The sequence below is a fragment of the Budorcas taxicolor genome, chromosome 11 (genome assembly GCF_023091745.1).
Source record: "Budorcas taxicolor isolate Tak-1 chromosome 11, Takin1.1, whole genome shotgun sequence".
NCBI lineage: Eukaryota > Metazoa > Chordata > Mammalia > Artiodactyla > Bovidae > Budorcas > Budorcas taxicolor.
The window spans coordinates 137,667,211-137,689,263 of NC_068920.1; the positions used below are offsets into that span (position 1 = coordinate 137,667,211).

Genomic DNA, 22,053 nt, shown 5'->3' on the forward strand with positions numbered 1-22,053 from the left:
GGATGAGGACCCTGGGACCAGAATGTCTCATGTTCCAATAGCAGAGTGTCGAACACCACACAGCTGGCCTGGGGACCCGGTATCCTCACCTTGGACGGCCTGTCTCAGGTTCTCTGGTCCATGTGGCAAACACATCTGTGAGATCTTCAGGAGGCTGGGCTCGAAGGCTGCAAAGTGTTGAGGCTGCCTACAAAACTGGGGAGTTGGCCTTAGGCCACGGCAGCCCCTTTGTTTCCCACTTTCCTAGATAGCTGATCCACTTCTGAATAATACCTTAATCTAGGGAAGAGCCCCAGCTGTCCTGTCCTCCCAGACATTTTTTTCTGGCTTGGATAAAGAGTTGGAGAGCTCTAGTCAAAGTGCTTCGGGGAAGGCAATGGCACCCCACTCCAGTACTCTTACCTGGAAAATCCCATGGACGGAGGAGCCTGGTGGCCTGCAGTCCATGTGGTCCCGAAGAGTCGGACACGGCTGAGCGACTTCACTTTCACTTTTCACTTTCATCCATTGGAGAAGGAAATGGCAGCCCACTCCAGTCTTCCTGCCTGGAGAATCCCAGGGACAAGGGAGCCTGGTAGGCTGCCCTCTATGGGGTCACACAGAGTCGGACACGACTGAAGCAACTTAGCAACAGCAGCAGCAGTCCTTATCCTGATCGCTGAGGACACAAAGAGTTAGAAAAGTACAGGGTGACAACATCAAAATCCCCAAAGTCACCAGCAAATCATTGCAAATTAAAACAATACCATTTTAATTTACTTCTCAGGTTAGTAAAACTGAAGAACGTAAAATGCATTCTTGGTGAAAGGAGATACAAGTAGGCATTCTAATATATACCCTTGGTGGGAATGCAAGTTCAGGGAAATTTCCCAAGAGCACTGTGACAGCAGCAACACTTTTTAAAATTTTATTTATTTATTTATTTTATTTGGCTGCACCAGGTCTTACTTGAGGTATGCAAGATCTAGATCCCTGATCAGGGATGGAACCCCGGGTCCCTTGCATTGGGAGCATGGAATCTTGGCTACTAGACCATCAGGGAAGTTCCAGACAGACGCAACACTTTAAGGCAGGTAATTCTTTAACTCAGTACCGGAAAGGTACAAAGAGCTTTCTCGGAGCAAGGTAAACCCTCTCCATAGAAGAGACTGGATGGACAGGTTTGATCAGTCTTTGGATGGGTTAAACCAGGACTGACTTAATCAGAAAGCTGTAAAAGCCAGCATTTACTGAGCCAGGCACTATGGTAAAGCTCTTACCTACTTTGTTTCCTTTGTTTTCCTTTACCCATATACATACAGAACTTGCATGTATATGGGCAGAATTATGTCACAAAGCATCTTCTGACTGCGGTTCCTTAGCAGCATGCATGCTGTACCTGTCTAGCCTTTACGGTTGTTGTTCAGTCACTCAGTCGTGTCCGACTGTTTGTGACCCCATGGACTGCAGCCTCTATGGTAGTAAAAGGCAAACAGGAATAACTGGCTTTCGGCTAGCTCACCTACAGGGTCTGCCATACATCTCCTCTCATTTCAGTCACAGGTGAGCTCATTTAAGTAACAGCAGTGCTATGGATTAAAGATTTCCATCATGCCCATTTCACCAATGAGAAAACCAAGGCTCAAAGAGACAAAACCAACTTTTTCACGTCCTGAGTCTGGCACCGCCTCCTCTTGGAAGAGCTCCTGTATGCTCCAACCCCTAGATGAGTTGGCTATGTGCCCTTCTCTACGCTTTGTGGGCCTGCACTTGCATTGGCATCTCCAAGGGTCCCTGACTGGTGTGTGAGCCCTGCCAGGGAGGCCTGTGTCTTCTGCATCCTCTGGGCCTGGTATAAAGTCCCAGCCCCAGAGCGGTGCCCAGGAGCATTTGCTGAGGGGCAGTTGAGGTGGTGGCCTTGCTCGACTTGGGGTCCCCAGCTCCCCACTGGAGCGCTAAAGCGTCACTATAGAGAACAGAGACAAATCAGCAGGTCCTCAGAAGTCCCACCCCACCAGAAACCAGGGCAAGCTTGACCAGAGCTCAGATAAGACTCCTTGTGGGCTGTGGTGCCTCTGACTTATCCCACTGGCCCTGAGGTGCAGCGACTTCCCTGGGGCAGGGTGTGACTGAGGCCTGGAGCGTTCCTCCCCGGGCAGTGGGAAGGGGGACTGTCAGCTTCCCTGCAATGTGGTTTGCGTTACTGCAGCTTCAGCCATGGAAAGGGCTCCTAGAGTCAGGCAGGAAGCAGAAAATATCAGATTTAGATTCCACATTCCATGCATTGTATGCAATTATCCGCTGGAGCCACAGAGGGGCGTGTGGGACCCACAGAGGCAGAAAATGGGATTGCTCTCTGGATGGCCTCACTCTTTCATGGGGAACCAGTGGTTCTCGGCAGGCGCCAGGTGTGCCAAGTCCCCCCTCAGTGCACACTAGGGAAGCCTGGGGCCAGGGATGAGGTTCATTTGCCTGCAAGGCACAGGTGACCGACATGCCACCAGCTCCGCTGGGGGTGCAGGGTCCCATTCTTTGTAGCTCCCACCTGTGCTTGCCCTGGGACGTGTGTGCTTCAAGTCTGCACCCTCCGCAGGCTCAGCATGACTCTCAGCTCCAACAGTTTTGTGACCTCGCCTGTTAAGATCTCCAGCTGTGGACCCAAAGGCGGCCATGGAAGCCAGGACAGGGACACCCATCACCCACCAAGCTGCGGCTCCCCGAAGACCCTCAGTGGACAAAGGGGAGTAAGCAGACAGTAGGAAGGAGCTAGAACCTTTAAGAGAGGACAGGAAAGGGGAAGCTGGAGGCAGCAAGTCCACAGACGGAGCCCTGGGCCATTGTGTCCTTGCCATCAATAGCTCAGGAGCCTCCACAGGCCCCCAAACAGAGGCCCAGTCCAGTAGATCGCTGTTGAATGAATGAATGAAAAGGTCATGAGGGAGAGAGGAGAGTGGCTTTGTGAGGAACTCTGACTAGTAGCAAAAGCAGAGAGACCTGTCATTTTAGTTGCTCAACATTAGAGCAACAGAGGCTTCCCAGGTGGCACTAGTGGTAAGGAACCCACCTACCGATGCAGGAGGCAAAAGAGACATGGGTTCCATCCCTGTGTCGCGAAGATCCCCTGGAGTAGAAAAAGGCAACCCATTCCAGTATTCTTGCCTGGAAAATCCCACGGACAGAGGAGCCTGGTGGGCTACAGCCCATGGGGTCACAAAGAGTCAGACCCGACTGAAGTAACTTAGCACTTAGCAACACAAACACTCACACGGCTCTGATGTCACTGTGAGCCAGGCCCTGAGCCAAGTGTTTTACAGGTGGTTGCAAAGAGCTGGGACACTGGTGATTAGAGTTCCAGGGTGGTGCAGGAGGGGTGGGAGGCTGGCATTTTGGGAGAATGCAGTCCAGCAGAAGCATTCTTAGAGCTGGGGGGCAGGGAGCACTATGGGGAAAGGGGTATCATTAGGAAAGGAGGAAAGGAGGGGATGGTGCCTGGAGAGCAGGGAGTGGGGGTAATTTTAGCAGCTCTCTGAGACGGAAACTTTGGGAGACAGAGACCCTCTTCTTGACCAAACTGTAGGCTCCTCTGAGCCCTCTTCTCAACTGGGCCTTTGACCTTGGTGCCTGCCCTGTCTCTGGCCTGCCCAGCCCAGTCTCAGCAAGAATCCTGCTAAGTCAGTTGAGAAAGGCTCTCTCCCTTTGATATCTGATCACCCTTGGTATCTGATCAAGTTCCTCCCCTCCCACCCATTTGTGTCTTCTAAGCCCCTAGCCTGCCTGCAGGCTAGGATTCAGCAAGGATCCTCCCCGTTGGCTACCTGTACCTCCATCACTGACCTCCCCCTGCCCCTGGCTCCAGTCCCACTGTCCTTGCTGTATTCAGGGCTGAGCCTGAACTCTCCCCATTGGGAAAGTCTTGACTCTTGTTGCAACAGCCTTGAATAAAGTCTTCCTTACAGTTTTAACAAGGTTCAGAACATTTCTTTAGTGAGGAAGAAGAAACCCAGTTCTCAGAAGCTTTTGCTGGGAAGGGCCTGTTGGCCTCTAAGGAAAGCCCCTGGAAGTCCTCCGGGGTAGGGGGTGGGGTGTCAGACTGCTGTTTCTTTAGATCACCCCGCACAGAGTGTTTCGTTTTGTTTGATGGGTTCTCTGACCTCGTTTGACGCTGGAAACACCTCTCAGAGCATCCTTGGGACCCTGTGCACGGTTGGCTTGTTTCCCCAAAACTCTCCCCAAGGAAGCAGAACCGAATGATTTATCATCCGGAAGCGGGACGCTTGGGGCACTCCTAAAAGTGAACGGGGCGCTGTCTCTAACAACTCCGGGCCATCAGACCCAAACCAGGACGCGCGCGCCTCGGGATGGCTCGGGACGGGAGCGCGCTCGGCGCGGCCGGGGCCTCCAGCAGCGCCGACCCGCGCACGGTCCTCAGCCCTGAATCTCCGCCCAGAATTCCAGAAAGGCCTGGAAAATCACGGCGGCGTCCGGCCGAGCGCCGCGGCCACTAGGCGGCGGGCCAGGCAGGAGCCCGAGCCCGAGCCCGAGGCCGAGCCGGGGCGGGCGGGGCGGGGACGCGGCGACGCCGGCGCCCGCGGTCGCGTGATCGCACGCCCCGCCCGGAGCCCCTCGCCGTCATGCAGTCCCCGGCGGTGCTCGTCACCTCCAGGTGAGCCAGACCCCGCGCCCCGGCCGCATCTCGGGCCGCGTAGAGTCCGGAGGGCCCGGAGCCGCGGCCCTAGGTGTCCCGGGCGGAGGAGGCGGCGGGTCCTGAGGATCCCGCCCGGCGCCCAGCGTCCCCAGCGCCGCTGGCCGTGGACCTGGGCTCAGCCGCTCCCCGGCCCTGCGGGAGAGGCCGCCCGCCTCCCTTCCCGGATTTAAAGATGGGGAAACTGTGGTCCCTAGAGGGTAACGAACTCATCCAAGACTAGTGGAAGGCGTGGATTGGCCGATCCTGCACGGTGGTCAAAGAGGGGGTTCTCCTCACCCCTTTCCCGCTGACCTGCCTTCCTTTCTTTTCCAAGATCTAGTTATGCATCCTGGCAGCGCTGACTGTGTGCCAGGTCCGGGGCACGGCACTGGGAACGGGGTGAATCAGACCAGTCTCGGCCCGTCGGGAGAATCGGGCGGAGGACAGCTGTTGAGCCGGGGTGGGGGCGGGTGGGGCGCGGCTTTAGGTTGCCATGGGAACACAGGGCAGGGTGTGCCCCGGCTTCTGCGAGGTGGGGGTGCGTGAAGCCAGGTCCTCCAGGGGAAGGGAAGGGGACAGGTGGCAGCTGCCTAACAGGTAGCCCAGGAAAAGTGCAGTTACCGCAGAGGCCTCCAGAGGGTCCCTGACCCAGGCCTGGGGGATTCAGTACGGGAGGGATGCTGAAGGCTGCGGTGGGCGTGGTTTTACCGTCTCCCCCTTAGTCACATCTGTCAAGTGACTCACTGCAAGTGTTTCCACACACTCTACCCTTGTTCCCCCTACACAAAATCTTAGGCTAAGACATCAGTCTCTTACATAAATGAATGCAAAATTTTTCCGGCTGTAATTTGAACATCCTTGTGGCTTCAGGTCTAGAAAAGTATGATTCTTTAAGGTTCTGATGTCAGAACCTGCTTGGTCTCCTCTCCGTGGTGGCTGGTCGTGTCCTTGCTGGCAGAAGAGGTTTCCCTCGTGCCACGTGAATCACCTCCTCTCGCTGAGCCTGTTCCCTTTTGTGCGGATAGGAGGTTTGAGGTTGGCAGGTGTGAGCAGGGCCAGCGGCAGACCAGTGGGGGTGTGAGCTTGGTGCTGGGAGCCTGGGAAGGGAGTGAGGGGGCTTCCCTCTCTGCCCCACCTGAACAGGGCTTCTTAACAAATGCAGGTGCTGGTGGTGAAGGCCAGGTGAGCAGTTCTAGGATAGTGAACCACACACAGTCCCTCCTGTGAGCTTTTGTGGGGCAGATGGGTAAATGTATAGTGCGCCAGGGATGATAAATGGTATAAAGGAAAATAAAGTGGTAGGGAAATGGGGTGCTAGGAGGAGTGAATGCTGTTTTATATGGTGTGGTCCAGGAGTGTCTTTCTGATAGAGAGTGGCAGCTGGGTAGATCCCTGACAAGTGAAAGAGAAATCTTAAGAAACAGGGTACCAGGCAGGGGGGACAGCAGGAACCAATATCCTGGGGCAGAGAGATGTTTGCGCACCAGCCAGGAGGCCAGTGTGACTGCAGTGCAGTGAGCCAGCAGAAGAGTTGGGTGATGTGGTGCAGAGTTTTACCACATCTGGGGGATTGGAGGCAGGGGACAGTCAGGACAGGCTCCCCAGGCTGGAGTGAGGCTCTGGGCGTGGTGGGACCTGCTTTGGAGTCCAGAAAGGTCCTTTGGCCGCTGTGCTGAGCAGAAGGGAGGCGAGCAGGGTGCAGTGAGGAGACCATTCAGGAGACTCTGGCAGTCATCCACGTGAGAGCTGATGCTGGCAGAAGAGCTTAGAAATGTTTGGGTTCTAGGTCTATTTTGAAGATTGAGCTTTCAGGGGTTGCTGATGATTAGATGTAGGCCCTTAGAGCAAGAAAGAGGAGTCAAGGTTGACTACAAGACTTCTCTTGAGTTCCTGAAAGAGGGGTATTGCAGTGGACCAGCCCAGGAGACTATGGATGGAGCAGGTTTAGGAAGGTGAAATCACCATTGGTCTGGACATGTTCGTTAAGAAGCTTTCTGACAGCCAAGTGAAGACGTCGGGCAGGCAGCTGGGAGGAGTGTGGTGGCTTTGAGAGGAGAGTCCAGATCAGAGAGGAATGAGGAACCACTGGCCCATAGGTGGGATTTAAAACCTTGAACATATTTGAGCTCTTTGGGGAAGGTGAGTGAGAGAAGAGGTCTAAGGTGGGCACTTGGGGCAGAATTGCGGACCATCCAGGGAAGCTGAGTAGGAGTGGCCAGGGAGGTTGGAGAACCGAGAGAGAGAGAGAGCAGGGGTCCCAGAGCCTCGAGGAGCAGAGAGGGGCCATCAGATACCTTGGGAGTAAGAGGAGAGGGAGAGTTAGCCTTTGGACATCATCAAAGAGATCCAACCAGTCCATCCTAAAGCAGATCAGTCCTGAATATTCGTTGGAAGGACTGATGCTGAAGCTGAAACTCCAAAACTTTGGCCACCTTATGTGAAGAACTGACTCATTGGAAAAGACCCTGATGCTGGGAAAGATTGAAGGCTGGAGGAGAAGGGGACGACAGAGGATGAGATGGTTGGATGACATCACTGACTCAATGGACATGAGTTTGAGTAAGCTTCAGGAGTTGGTGATAGACAAGGAAGCCTGCGGTGCTGCAGTCCATGGGATCACAAAGAGTTGGACACGACTGGGAAGGCACATCACAGTTCAGGAAGTTTGGTCTGGAGTATAGGTGGGCAGACTACACCCATGGGCCAAAGCCTGCCCCCCACTCACTTTTTAAATCAAGTTTATGTACCAACCTAGACAGCAAAGCAGAGATATTACTTTGCCAACAAATGTCCGTCTAGTCAAGGCTATGGTTTTTCCAGTGGTCATGTATGGATGTGAGAGTTGGACTATAAAGAAGGCTGAGCACCAAAGAATTGATGCTTTTGAACTGTGGTGTTGGTGAAGAGAGTCCCTTAGAGAAGAGAGTCCCTTGAGAGTCCCTTGGACTGCAAGGAGATCCAACCAGTCCATCCTAAAGGAGATCAGTCTTAGGTGTTCATTGGAGGGACTGATGTTGAAGCTGAAACTGCAATACTTAGACCACCTGATGCGGTGGTCTAAGTATTTGAAAAGACCTTGATGCTGGGAAAGATTGAGGGCAGGAGGAGAAGGGGATGACAGAGGATGAGATGGTTGGATGGCATCACAGACTCAATGGACATGGGTTTGGGTGGACTCCGGGAGTTCGTGATGGACAGGGAGGCCTGGTGTGCTGCAGTTCATGGGGTCACAGAGTCGGACACGACTGAATGACTGAACTGAACTGAACTGAACTGAATGTACTGTCTGGCCGCTTTCGCTCTACAGTGGCTGAGTTGGGTATGGTGGTAATGGAGACCCTGTGGCCTGCAAAACCTAAAATATTTGCTATCTGGCCCTTCACAAAAAAGTTTCCCTGGGGGCCTGAGGAGAATGGGACACAGAGTGGATTAGGCTCAGGGGCATGAGAGTCCCCTGGGGGGCTTGTTAACATGAGGATTGATTCAGCAGAGCCTGGATCTGCCTTTGTCACAAGCTCCTATGTAGGGCTCATGCGGCGAGGACCACACTTGGAGAACCCCCTAGACTGAGCTCAAGCTGGGCTTGCCCGGCCGAGCACCGCAGGTTGCCGGTTGTGGCCATGAATTTCAAGTGGGACCAGTCAACACGTCTAACCACAGTGCAGGAGACTTGGGGTTCGTTCCTGGGGTCAGGAAGATCCCCTGGAGAAGGGAGTGGCAACCCCCTCCAGTATTCCTGCCTGGAGAATCCCATGGACAGAGGAGCCTAGTGGGCTACAGTCCATGGAGGTCACAAGGAGTCGGACACAACTGAGCCACTAACACTTTAGTCAGTGTGTCTGTGCGTTTATCCCAGTGGCCTGCCACTGCTGGACTCTGGTGCGCAGGACCTGGAGAACTGGCGGGTTTAGGGGAACAGGCTGAGTCTGTGATCCCAGCCGTGGGGCAGGACCTCTCAACTGGGGTGGCATGACAGGACGAGCGGTACAATGGAAATGGAGGGGGGTGTCCACAGATAGAAGCCCTGGAGAACCTGTCGGGTGTGGTGTTCCGAAACGGAGCAGTAAGCGGGACTGTTAGGAGGTGTGGGTCAGTGGGAAGGCGGCGGGCAGCCTGCAGTGAACCCTGGCTCCACCTCTGACCCACTGAGCCCAAGTACAGGTGACTCCCTTTTTGTGTCTGCTTCCCTGTAGCTCAAATGGTAAAGAATCTGCCTGCAATGCAGGAGACCAGGGTTCAATCCCTGGGTTGGGAAGATCCTCTGGAGAAGGAAATGGCAATCTACTCCAGTATTCTTGCCTGGAGAATCCCATGGACAGAGGAGCCTGGCAGGCTGCAGCCCATGGGGTTGCAAAAAGTCAGACACGACTGAGCAACTAACACACTCCCTGACTTTGGGCTTCCCTGATAGCTCAGCTGGTAAAGAATCTGCCTGCAGTGTGGGAGACCCGGGTTCGATCCCTGGGTTGGGAAGATCCCCCGGAGAAGGGAAGGGCTACCCACTCCAGTATTCTGGCCCGGAGAATTCCATGGACTGTATGGTCCATGGGGTCGCAGAGTCGGACATGACTGAGTGATCAGAACACTCCGTGACTTGAAGCAGGTCTCAGCGGTGGTGTCCCTCTGTAGGGCTGCGGGAGCACCTTGGACAGGCGAGGTCCCCACAGCAGAGCCTGCGGGGGTGCCTCTTGCCTTTCGTCCCCTCTGCCTTCCTGTGCCCGTAACACTGTCTCGCAGGGACACCACACACAGAGCCAGGAGTGGAGGGTCTTAGCGCCTGGTGGGAAGGCCAGGACACTCATCTGGTCATTGGCGAAAGGAAAGGAGGGCTGATCATTTGTTTTTCCAAGTGGCACGTGAATGCTGAACTTACTTAACACTCACCTGAAGGGAGGTTCGCCCGGGCCTTTCTCAGTGATTCGTGCTTTCACTTTCTTTCACTATACCAGCAGTCCCCAGCCTTTTTGGCACCAGGGACCGGTTTTGTGGAAGACAATTTTCCCAGGGATGCGGGGTGGGGGTGGGTGGGGATCGTTTGGGGATGATTCGGTCTCATTACATTTATTACATTTGTTATGCTGCCCCCGATCCAACAGGAGGCAGAGCTCAGGCAGTAATGTGTAAACACAGTTAAAGCTTCCCTTGCTTGCAGGCTGCTCACCTCCTGTTGTGCGGGCAGGTCTCTAACCTGGACCAGTAACCATCTGTGGTCCAGGGTTGGGGACCCCTGCCTTCCACCCTGTGAAAATGTTCGTGGGTGTAGAGGTTGCTACATTTGGTAGTAAGTGGCTGTGTGGTGGGTTGTCCTCCCAGCTGGTGACGAATGGCATCATGGTATGGTGTCACTTGCCCGGTGTGGAAAGGGGGGGACCTGTGTGGAAGGAGTGCAGGGGGCAGGGTGTCACGTGTCGGATTGGGACAGAGTTCGGGGCAGGGAAGGGCCGTGTCCCAGCTGTCGCCCTGGCAGCCCAACCCTTTGGGCCCTCCCCTTTCTTGTCTTCTGAAAGCCCTGCCCTGCAGAGGGTGGGTCTGAACCCTGATAACGGTGTGCCCAGCGCATCCTGTCTTAGGTGTTTGTGTGGGTTATGTTTATGTGCTCAGGTCTCCATGATACCCTCACCCAGAAAGAGGAATACATTTAGCCTTTTTTCTTACCTCAGGGGAAACGTTTCATCACTTCTTTGCTCACTGGGCAATTCATTGCATTTGTGTAGCATTTAAAAATTCTCGAAAAGCTGTAACATTTTGCCAAGTATCCACTCGAAGCCTGTGTTAGTCATTCAGTCATGTCTGAATCTTTGCAACCCCATGGACGAATGCCTGCCAGACCCCTCTGTCCATGGGATTTCAAAGGCAAGAATACTGGAGTGGGTTGCCATTTCCTTCTCCAGGGCATCTTCCCGATCCAGGGATCAAACTCAGGTCTCCCTCATTGCAGGCAGATTCTTTACCGTCAGAGCAAAGAATTTGCTCTTTCCACAGCCCCATCTTCTCTACTGTCACCTGTTTTCTTGCTGAGAACAGGCCTTCGTTCTTGAGGGACCCACAGGCGGGGCCCTGGCCTGGGGAGCCAGGCTTCAGGAGGGGCTGGCATGTAGTGGGGTGGGTAGCCTGGAGTTGGACCCCTGAGGACTTGCCCAGTGGAACAGCCTTGCACCCATGCCTGCGGGACCCCCTGAGGACTTACCAGCATTTCGCTCGAGAAGCCTGCTGACTTGAACCTGACCTTTCTCTGCCTTCTCTCCTTCTGGCAGGCGAGTTCAGAATGTCCACACGGGCCTGGACCTGAGCGTGCCGCAGCACCAGGAGGTGCGGGGCAGGATGATGTCAGGGCACGTGGAGTACCAGATCCTGGTGGTCACCCGGCTGGCTGCGTTCAAGTCGGCCAAGCACAGGCCTGAGGACGTCGTCCAGTTCTTGGTGAGCTAGGGGCTCTGGCAGGGTGCTCCCCAGGGTCCAGCGGTCCCAGGAGACTCACACGCCTCCCGCTAGGGTTCAGGTAGCAGCAGGGTGCAAGCAATGCTCTAGCCAGCCCTCAATCGGAGGATGCCAGAGTGCATTGGCAGTAAGGACACCAGTGAATCAGATGCTGACCATCTGTGGGGAGACAGAGCTGTGAAGAGACGGGAGCCCAGGGGACGGGGGCAGGGGCTGTGGGGGTGCTGAGGGGGGCACCTAAGCCATCCTAGGGGAAGGGTTCGGAGAGAGGTCAGAGCTGACCTGTGGTGTGAAGAGCGGGTGGAGCCATCAGCGTTAGGGCGGATGCGACACTCCCTTGGTCTCTCTCCATCAGTCTAGAGCCAGTAAACACCCGCAGCAGTCGTGCACATCTGTCCGTCTAGAGGTGGGCCGCTCGGAACACACGGAGGAGGTGGAGCTGGGGGCGTAGTAGACGCGGTGCGTGTAGTCATGGGTCCCCAGCCCTGGGGGCCAAGCCCACAGCCCCCAGAACCCAGTGGCATCAGGGAGGCGGCACACACACCTCCAGCCTCCTGGCCTCATCAGCCGCCTGCAGCCCCAGGAACTGGGCAGCAGGGCCTGCAGTGCCATCCCTCCAGGTGCAGGGCTGGCCCACAGCTCCAGCCTCCCTACCCCCCAACCACAGTGGGGGCATCCCTAAACCTGACAACCCCAGACACGGCGTAAGTGCAGGTGACCTCAGCCCAACCCGCTCCCATGGGAGGCCGAGCCTGTGACACAGCGGAAGGGCCCATCACCTCCGTGTCCTAGGCAGTGATGGCAGCAAGGCAACAGCAACCGTGGAGGCACAAGCGGTGGCAACAGGGGCACCAGGCCCGCCTCCACCAGGGGCACTGGAGGCTGGAAAGTGCCAGTCTTCTAGTGTGACTAGAGGCAGTGCAGTTGAGTCGCTCAGTCGTGTCCGACTCTTTGTGACCCCATGGACTGCAGCACGCCAGGCCTCCCTGTCCATCACCAGCTCCCGGAGTTCACTCAGACTCACGTCCATCGAGTCCGTGATGCCATCCAGCCATCTCATCCTCTGTCATCCCCTTCTCCTCCTGCCCCCAATCCCTCCCAGCATCAGAGTCTTTTCCAATGAGTCAGTTCTTCGCATCAGGTGGCCAAAGTATTGGAGCTTCAGCTTCAGCATCATTCCTTCCACTGAACACCCAGGACTTATCTCCTTTAGGATGGACTGGTTGGATCTCCCTGCAGTCCAAGGGACTTTGAAGGGTCTTCTCCAACACCACAATTCAAAAGCATCAGTTCTTCGGTGCTCAGCTTTCTTCACAGTCCAATTCTCACATCCATACGTGACTATTGGAAAAACCATAGCTTTGACCAGATGGACCTTTGTCAGAAAAGTAGTGTCTCTGCTTTTTAATATGCTGTCTATGTTTCTCATAGCTTTAAGGAGCAAGAGTCTTAATTTCATGCCCCTAGTAACCATCTGCAGTGCTTTGGGAGCCCAGAAAACCAAAAACTTGTGCTGTGGCGCCACCTGCTGGAAAAAAGAGAAAAGCCTCTCACCTGTTGACTTGTTAGAAATCAAATTTTAAAAAATGAAAAAGCTTTATCTAAAGAAGAAAGGTGTTTCATGCTTCAAATGTCCCAGCAGAGGAAGAACTCATCAAGCACCATGAAGAATCACAGTAACACTGGCACAAAAGAAAATGATGATTCTCTAGAAACCAAATTTAAAGACCCAGAACAGTGCAGCCTAATAGAGAATTCAAAACGACTGTCATGAAGAAGCTCAACAAGCAATAAGAAAACTCAGGGATGAAGTTAATGAGCAGAAGATATACTTTCCCAAAGAGACTGAAACTCTAAAAAGGAACCAAACAGAAATTCTGGATCTGCAGGACCCCGGAAGTGAGATGAAGAATACGTACTTTAGAAAAGGATTAGAAGTAGAGAAGACCATATGGAAGCGAGAATTAGCAAGTTTAAAGATAAAAATCTAGAAATGATACAGTTAGAAGAGGAAAGGGAATTAAGATTCGAAATAACAGAAAATTCTACAAGAACTATCCAAATCTCTTAGGAAAGGCAACCTTAGGATATTGGGTGTCCCAGAAGCAGGAGAGAGAGAGAAGTGAGCAGAGAGTTTATTTAAAGCAATGATAGTGGAGAACATCTCTCAAACCGGGGAAAGGAATTACGTGTACAAGTCCATGAAGCCAAGAGAATACCCGATTGCCTCAGCGCAAAAAGGTGTTGCTAGTGGTAAAGAATCTGCCTGCCAATGCAGGAGACGCGAGAGATGCGGATTCGATCCCTGGGTCTGGAAGATCCCCTGGAGGAGGAAATGACACCCTACTCCAGTATTCTTGCCTGGAAAATGCCAAGGGCAGAGGAGCCTGGAAGGCTATATAGTCCGTGGGGCTGCCAAGAGTTAGGCATGACTGGGCGACTAACGCTTCCTGTGCGAGATTCTAAGAGATAAGTTATGGCACAGTTTTTTTGATTAAGAGACATTCAGCACATCCTGGAAAGTGCCCGAAGAGAGTGATTTTTTCATTTGCTTCTTAAAGAGGCTGTTGGTGAGAACCAAGGTGCAACATGATAGCAGGTAGGAACTGCTTTGTTCCACGGGGTGGTTTGCAGCTTTGTTCCACTGGGTGGGTTCAAATCTGATTTGACCCCAGTAGAGCTTAGTGCACCCGTGTTTTTCAGAGATGGGAGCAAAGAAGAGATATCTGAGGCCCAAGTCCTTGGGCAAGATGGAGAGGCAGCACTCGGGGGCCCGTGAAAGGCCCGGCCGACACGCTGGGTCCTGGCTGGCCTTCCCAGCCAGGGTGTGTGGGGACACCTCTGACACCTCCACCGTCACACCTGTGCCACTTTCTCCTGACCAGTGATACCTTTGCCCTGTGGGTAGCTGTGTGCAAGGGTGCCCGTGCAGGGAGTTGCCTCTCAAACATTTTGAACCACCTGTGGGAGCCAAGCATGCATTTACACCCTGTGAGATCTGGGGGTGTAACCCAAAACCTGAACTTTCTTTGAAGTTTCATGATTTAGCTTTAAAAAAGAATGAGCATTTTGCTTTCTGTTCCTGAAAAGGAGTGGCAGCCCTTGCTTTGGAGCACTTATGAGTGTGGGCCCGAGATGGGGTGGTACCCTAGGCTGTCCGTACTACCAGCGCCCTGGAGACCCACAGCTGGCTCCCAGAACCTGGGTGCTGGTGGGCCTGGTAGCCTGGCCTGCATGGAGCAGTCAGGCCTGCAGAGGGCACTCTTCCCCCCAACCTGGTAGAGTCAGGTTTTGGGAACCACCAGGAGTTGGAGCCTGTGTCACTTTTGTGAAAGTATGCTCTTACCTTTCCTTGAAAGCCTTCCTTGAAAGCTGTTCTCAGCAAAGCTCCCGAGTCAAGCTCTGTGATGACAACTGCAGGCCACAGTCCCCTGTCTCAGGTAACTCCCCGCTGGGGTTCCTGAAGTCTCCCAGTGCTCCAGCCACATGCCAGCATCTGGAACTCTCCCAGCCTGAGGGCTCTGATGCCCATGCTCGACAGCCAGGGCTGTGTGCTCCAACAGAGCTGAGCGACCGGAATGCTGGGTGTCCCTTGTCTGAATGCATCCAGACTCCCCACAGCCCATCAGCCACGGCAGCGTTTCAGTGTGTGCTGGGCGCACAGCCCTGGTCTGGGAGCAGAAGTGGGAATATCTGTGTTCATCCCTAATGCTCCCAAGGAATTGAGGGGACAGGCCCAACGTGTGGGGAGAGCACAGAGGAGTCCAGGACAAGGGAGGACACTGGGCTGTTGTGGGGTGTGGCGTGGAGAGGATGACTTCTCTGAGTGCCTGCATTGGCTTACACAGACCACAGTGATGGCGCCGACCCCCAGTCCTACAGCTGCTCCCTTAACTGGAAACCTGGAGCCTCAGGGACAGAGACCACCCTGGATGTCCCCGTACGGAGTAAACACACAGCAAGAGCTTGATGAGTGGACAAGCCCTTAGCTGTAGCGGGAGTTCCGGGGAGAGGCCGAGAGGCGGTAGCAGTCACCCCCCAGCTCCGCAGAAAGCCGAGTGACCCGGGGTGACCCTGACAGCTGAGGACCACCTTCTAACAACCAGGAGGAGCCCCGGCCTGCCTCCCTGAGGTTCCGGTGTGCAGAGGGGTCCTGGCTGGCCCCAGGACCAGAAACCAGCCTTGCCGTATCTGTTCTCCACCATCTAAGCAATGTAAGGACCAGCTTTGTCGAAGGCTCTTGCTAGTTCACAGGAGAATGACCCAGAGAAAAGGTGACTTGTTGCTGGAAGAGGACCTAACAGCTGGCCAGACCGTGAGGTCACCCTGCTAATGCACAGAAGCCCAGAATGGAGGTATAGGTCATAGTCACCTGCGGGCCAGGTCCCTGTATCAAGTGTCTCTACCCAGACCAGTGACAGGGCCCTGAATCCACCACGATTGCATCCTTCCTTTGGGCCACTGGGACTTCGGGGCTTGTGCCCAGTGTTGATCAGGAGGCTTAGGGCGTGGGGCAGAGGGTCGGGTGGGAGGCACCTGCATCTGGTCCCGGAGGAGGGTCCACCGAGGAGCCCGGCCCTCGTGGGGATCTCTGTTGCAGTTGAGGGGCAGGGTGCAGCCCTCTCTGTTTTCCCTCTTCCCTCAGGAAACCACCTGCTCCTCTCATTCCAGGTCTCCAAAAAGTACAGCGACATTGAGGAGTTTTACCAGAAACTTTGCAGTCGTTACCCGACGGCCAGCCTGCCCCCACTCCCCAGGAAGGTCCTGTTTGTTGGGGAGGGTGACATCCGGGAGCGGAGGGCCCTGTTCGACGAGATTCTGCGCTGCATCTCCAAGGATGCCGAGCTGGCAGGCAGCCCAGAGCTGCTGGAATTCTTAGGTACCTGAGGCCCTGTCCCAAATCCCTCCGGGCCCCTGGCCCAGAACTAGGCCTCGCTGCCCTGGCTTGGGGTGGGGGCAGGGGAGGGGGGGTCCACAGCACCCTGTGCAGCCCAGAGACCTCGGCCAGGCTGTTGAGGCATGTGGGCCTCATTCACTGTCATGCTTGGGCCGGGGTCATGGTGGTGGGTGGAAGGGGCCTGGGACCCAGCCCTGGAGGATAGACTGCTTGGGTGCTGGACGGGGCTCACCCAGGGGCCTTCCCCATAGTCTGACCCCTCCCGTTCCCCTCCTGGCCAGCCCCTTTCAGAGCTCCCCTTCACACGTACACACACAGACACACGTGCACATGCACACACACACTTATGGAGAAGCAGGATCAGGTGGTCTGAGAGAGGCACAGCCTCTCTCTGCCTCGGTTTCCTTATCTCTAAAATGAAGCTACAATTAGGATCTCTCACATGAGATTTTTGCAATATTTAAATCATTTATACCTATCAAACAGCAACCCACTCCAGTATTCTTGCCGTAAAATTCCATGAACAGAGGAGCTTGGTGGGCTACAGTCCACGGGGTCGCAAAGAGTTGGATGCAACTCAGTAACTGAGCATATCTGTAAAAATGTTCTTCGTGTGATGCTTACCCCATGAAACGGAAGGGTCGTGAGATTTTGCAAGGGATGTTACATTTGTCTTAATAAAATAACAAAGCATAACGTAATATGACGTAATCAATACCACTTAGTTCCACATGTCATATCAGTGTACATGCTATATCCTGTGTGCCAGGCACTCTGTGGCATGCTGATGGGTTCTTTACCCACAGGGTGATATATCTTAGAAGTTCACTGCTTTCAAAAATACGCTGTTCAGTAACTGGATCGAGTTAAACAAGCATTCTAAACCCATGCTTCTCAAACCATCGGTGGGGGAAGGGCTAACTATTTTTATTCCCGATCTGTCGCAGACAAGCATTCCAAGGTGCTATGGAAGTTTCTGGATCTTGTTCCCCGTTTCTGTAGTTGCCTCATTGTGGACACCCGCCGGTGGACCACGCTTTGAGAAGTGCTTACGTAAGCCAGTTTGTGGTGACGCCATCCCAGTTTGTTCTGGAATCTTCTACCTGCTCACTGTGCTTCATGGAGTTCATAGTCCAGACCCTCGGAGCAGGTCTCATCAGTGGTTGGCTAGGCAGAGCTCCCCGACGTGCCCCACCACATGGACGTCGTTTCCGGAGCTGTTCTGTGAGGACCCCAGACACTGTCTGGTCTCCCATTAGCCTGTGGACTGTAGTCTGTAGTCCTGACAGGCCCCGGGCTACAGAGGTTGAGGAACTGCTGTCTCTCTTCTGAGGCTCCCGCTTGTAACTTCGGCACCCCACGCTTTGCTGATCTCCCCCTCTACACTCACCCACACAGACCTGCCATCCTAGTCCCAGGACGCGTCAGGAGGCCTCCAGCCCTGGGTGCTGGTGCAGGAGCTTGAGTGCCAGGAGGTGCCAGGCACCATCTCTGTCTCCCTCCACAGGCACCAGGTCCCCCGGGGCCGCGGATGTCGGCAGCAGGGATGTCTCAGTACTGGACACAGATAGCCACGCAGGGGACGAGGATGCTTTGGACTTCTTCCAGCAGCAGGATCAAGTGGAAGATGAGGGACTCCCCACGCTGGGCCATCAGGACAGGGATGCAGAGAAATCCTCAGAGGAGGAGGAGGCCCTGGACCCTCTGGGCATCATGCGGTACGTCTCCCCTTCTGGGTGGGGCGCCCCCCATCTGGCTTGCTCCGGGCTCCTCCCTCCCTCCTGGGGGTCGGAGAAAACCCATCTCCCTAGATCATCGCTGAGTACTCAGGGAGACTGGCTCTCTGTTCATCCTCAATATCTCCTGGGTCTTTGGGGCTGGGCCCAGGTATCGCCTGCCCCTCCCTGGTCACAGGGTGGGCCCCCAGCATTCTACAGAGGCCTGGCAGGCTGCCACCCCAACCCTGACACTTCAGCAGCCCAGGCATCCTGAACCCAGCCCAGGAGGCCTGGGTTCTCTGTCCAGTTCATCATGGAGCCTGTGACTTGCTTCGCGTGGCCGGGGCTCCACTGCCCTGAAGGTGGGGCTGTTTACCTTGACCCTGCCTCCAGGTAAGGCTGGAGGGGACTGATGACCCCTAAGGTGCTGAGAGTGATGGAAGGAGGTAGAGTAAGCCCTGTGTAGACTGTGGTTCCCTCTGTGTGCACATGCGTGAACACAGGTGCACACGCACGTGCACTGGGGAAGAAGAGACAGCTAGCTGTGGTCTTGAAGGCCCCTTGGTGTCCTGATTCTGGCACCCTCCTGTTCCATCTCCTTTCCTGGCCCTCTGACTGCCTTCAGCTAGTCAGTGAGCTGCCCGTGAGTCCCCATGGTGAGCCCCCTGAGGTGGGGGAGGGGCTGCAGGCTAGAAGAGACTAGAGAGCAAGACTTCAGCTTCCCAGGCCCCTCCAGCGGGCACCGGCTGAGGCGGTGGGCAGGACCTCCCAACCAGAAGGAGACAGGGGAGCCAGACAGACTCAGCACCATCACCGCCTCCCCCAGCACCCTCACTTCTTGGCTGAAATGAGCAAGAGGCAAGGTGGGAACTGTTGGTTCTGAGCACCTACTATGCACCAGGTGGTGTACCGTGCCCTTTGTCTCCCAGATCTCACTGACAGCTCGCCCCGCAAGCAGGCGTTGTCACGTCACTTGACACATTAAAGAGACTGGCATCTGCAGGGGCCGGATGTCTTGCCCGCGGTCAGGGGACTGGGGAACAGTGGTGCTGGGATGCAAATGGAGCTCGGAATCCTGTCCGAGACCTTGGAGCCAACTGCCTGGGCTGGAGTCCTGGCAGTTTATCCCTCTCCGCCAGTTTTCTGCAGCGGAAGCACAGGGTAGTGATGGCAACCGGTCTCTTGGGGCTCTCGTGTAGGGTAAGTGGCTTAGATGTCACGGCCCCGTCTTTCTGCCTCTCCGCCTCCGCAGAGTTGGACTGCAGACCCAGGGTGACGTTGTCTCTGCCCGTCTGGCAAGTCCTGTTCCAGAAAGAAATTAGAGCCGAAGAGAGATGAGGCAGAGGCAAGTTCAACTTGAACAGCATGATAAGTGCAGTCCAGAGAGCTCTGCCCACTGCTGGCAGGGCTTCCTCTCCTGTGTGACGGTGAGGGTGGGTGCATGGGGACATGTGGTCACAGGGTCACTGTGAGGCCAGCCTAGCGGGGCCAAGGAGCCAGACTTGAGAAAGATCCCAGGTGCTCAGGGAGATGGGAGACAAGAGCCGGAGGCCCTGCAGCTCCTTGTTGCCCAGGAGTCAGGCTCCTCCCAGCCCCTCATGCTGGCCTTGACCTGGGAGGAGGTCAGTGTCCCTGAGGGAACGACAGTGAGATCATGTTGGGAGAAGTTCATTATCAGCCTCGGGCAGCCCGAGGGCCGTGTTGGGCTGTATTTGTTTGAACTCATCCTGTCTGTTGTTCTGAGTAACTGCATATTACTCGCCCTCAGACTGAGATGGGCTTGTGTGGTTTGTGCCAGCCTTTGGCTGAAGGATGTGCTTAGCAAAGCTGCTCCGTTTTTGGGTAGGAAAATGCTCTTTGGGGTTGGCAAGGGCTGCCTTTAATTTCCTGCTTTTACTTCAGTAGCATTGTCGGGCAAGGTACTGACTGTCACCCCCACTTCGGCCCCCCAGTGCCATCCCCAGCTCTGCACTCAGGGGCCTCCTTCCTGAATCCGAGGAGAGCTGAGCACCTGAAAGAAATCCCAGAGTCTTTTGACCTTCTGTCAGTCTTTTCTTAAGCAATGTGATAATAGTCAGTGCTATTGCCTCCATTGGGAATAATAACAACTAGCTTTTTTTTGGAGAATGTATTAAATGCCAGGAATTGATTAGCCTTTACATGGATAGATATTTTATATTTTTTTTAAAGGTCATGACTCACCACATTGCTTTCTGGATCCGTTGTGGATCTGGCTTGGGAAATGGTGCCCTAGGAAGCTGGCCCTGGCATCAGGCCCATTCTGTGTATGAAGAGCCTGATGTTTGGGGTCTGGTGATTCATTCACATTCATTCAGCCCCAAATGGCAGAGATAGGACTTGATGCCACCTCCCTGCCTTGACCCTCGATCCAGTCTTCCAGCAGAGCCCTAGGATTATACCCCCCTTTCACAGATGGGAACATAGAGGACAGAGCTGAGAGGGCACTTGGCCAGAGCCTTAGGTGTGGCAGAGCCCTGCCTTGAAGTCAGGCCTCTCCTGGGACCCCCAGGTGGGCCTGTTAACCCTCTTGGTGCAGTGCGGCCCACCCCACCCTGCGGTGAGGAACACTCTGATCTTTGCAGGAGTGATACGCTCTGCGTGCTCATTTCTCCATCCTGTGTTCTCAGTTCCTCTGTGGATGCAGCATCTCTGCTTTCCCAGCCACCCGACCCTGAGCGCCCATCTGGGCCAGGCTCTGGTGCTCCGTTTCCAGGTGTCGGCCCTTCCTGCCATGGCCACTGTGGGGCGCTGTTGCTCCACTGCAGGGCTGCTGGGAGGGTGCGCGCCATGGCACAAAGCCTGGTTTTCCTTTGTCTGTTAAACCTGATTTTGATTAGGGAAAGAGGCATTACTAGACCATTAGAAAGTGCCTCAAGATAGAAAAAAAACCTCACCACCCAGCCACTCTCCTGTTTGCAGATTTTTTTTTTTTGCATCCCTGTCCCAGGCTGATCCACATAACTGCAAACATAGCACACATGCCTTTTATACTCTGCTTTTTCACTTAATGTCCTCACCATCGCTTTCCATGTGGAACACAGTTTTCATATTTAACTTTCTGTTTTAGGGATTTCACAGTTCTAAGAAAGGTGAAGTTCTCCCATAATAGTTCTGCCTTTGGCTGGAAATACTCTGCTAGGAACATTTTTAACTGTAACTCAAATAATATGCAATTAGCGTAGAAAAATTAAAAGCACATTTAAAAGCCCTTTTGTCATGAAGGTATATGCTCCTGGTTCAGTTCAGTTCAGTCGCTCAGTCATGTCCGACTCTTTGCAACCCCATGAACTGCAGCATGCCAGGCCTCCCTGTCCATCACCAACTCCCGGAGTTTACCCAAACTCATGTCCATCGAGTTGGTGATGCCATCCAGCCATCTCATCTTCTGTCGTCCCCTTCTCTTCTGGCCCTCAATCTTTCCCAGCATCAGGGTCTTTTCAAATGAATCAGCTCCCCATATCAGGTGGCCAAAGTATTGGAGTTTCAGCTTCAGCATCAGTCCCTCTAATGAACACCCAGGACTGATCTCCTTTAGGATGGACTGATTGGACCTCCTTGCAGTCCAAGGGACTCTCAAGAGTCTTCTCCAACATCACAGTTCAAAAGCATCAATTCTTCGGTGCTCAGCTTTCTTTATAGTCCAACTCTCACATCCATATGTGACTACTGGGAAAAAACATAGCCTTGACTAGACAGACCTTTGTTGGCAAAGTAATGTCTCTGCTTTTTAATATGCTGTCTAGGTTGGTCATAACTTTCCTTCCAAGGAGCAAGCATCTTTTAATTTCATGGCTGCAATCACCATCCGCAGTGATTTTGGACCCCCCAAAAATAAAGTCAGCCACTGTTTCCACTGTTTCCCCATCTATTTGCCATGAAGTGTTTGTTTCTCTGCCACTCTTGCCTTTCCACACAAGCATTTTTAGTTGGCACATTCCTACTAACATATAAAAGGTTTTCAGAATTTTCTATGAAAAGAATTCATTTTCAGTTCAGTTCAGTTCAGTCACTCAGTCGTGTCCAACTCTTTGCGACCCCATGAATTGCAGCTTGTCAGGTCTCCTTGTCATGGGTGGGATCGGCCCAGGGAGTCCCTCAAGTCCTACATGACCTTGTCATGGGTGGGATCTCCCGTGCTGGCTCCTGGCAATCTCTGGTTCCTCTGCCTTTTCTAAACCCAGCTTGAACATCTGAAAGTTCACGGTTCATATATTGCTGAAGCCTGGCTTGGAGAATTTTGAGCATTACTTTACTAGTGTGTGAGATGAGTGTAATTGTGCAGCAGTTTGAGCATTCTTTGGCATTGCATTTCTTTG

At 54.1% G+C, this 22,053-nt stretch overlaps 1 protein-coding gene across 3 annotated transcripts in view; it reads left to right on the forward strand.

Moving 5' to 3' along the window:
• The first annotated feature begins 4,587 nt into the window (after positions 1-4,587).
• HS1BP3 (HCLS1 binding protein 3) overlaps positions 4,588-22,053 on the forward strand; it is a 36,694-nt gene continuing 19,228 nt past the window's right edge. The window contains exons 1-5 of one of the 3 annotated variants that reach the window (XM_052648724.1): positions 4,588-4,642; positions 10,918-11,083; positions 15,773-15,980; positions 17,001-17,051; positions 17,506-17,716. In XM_052648724.1, the coding sequence (XP_052504684.1) occupies positions 4,611-4,642; positions 10,918-11,083; positions 15,773-15,980; positions 17,001-17,051; positions 17,506-17,716 (668 nt within the window). In that variant the 5' untranslated portion in view covers positions 4,588-4,610. Of the gene's footprint in view, positions 4,643-10,917; positions 11,084-15,330; positions 15,457-15,772; positions 15,981-17,000; positions 17,052-17,505; positions 17,717-22,053 lie in introns of those variants that run through there. The other 2 variants (XM_052648726.1, XM_052648727.1) reach the window with 2 other exon arrangements.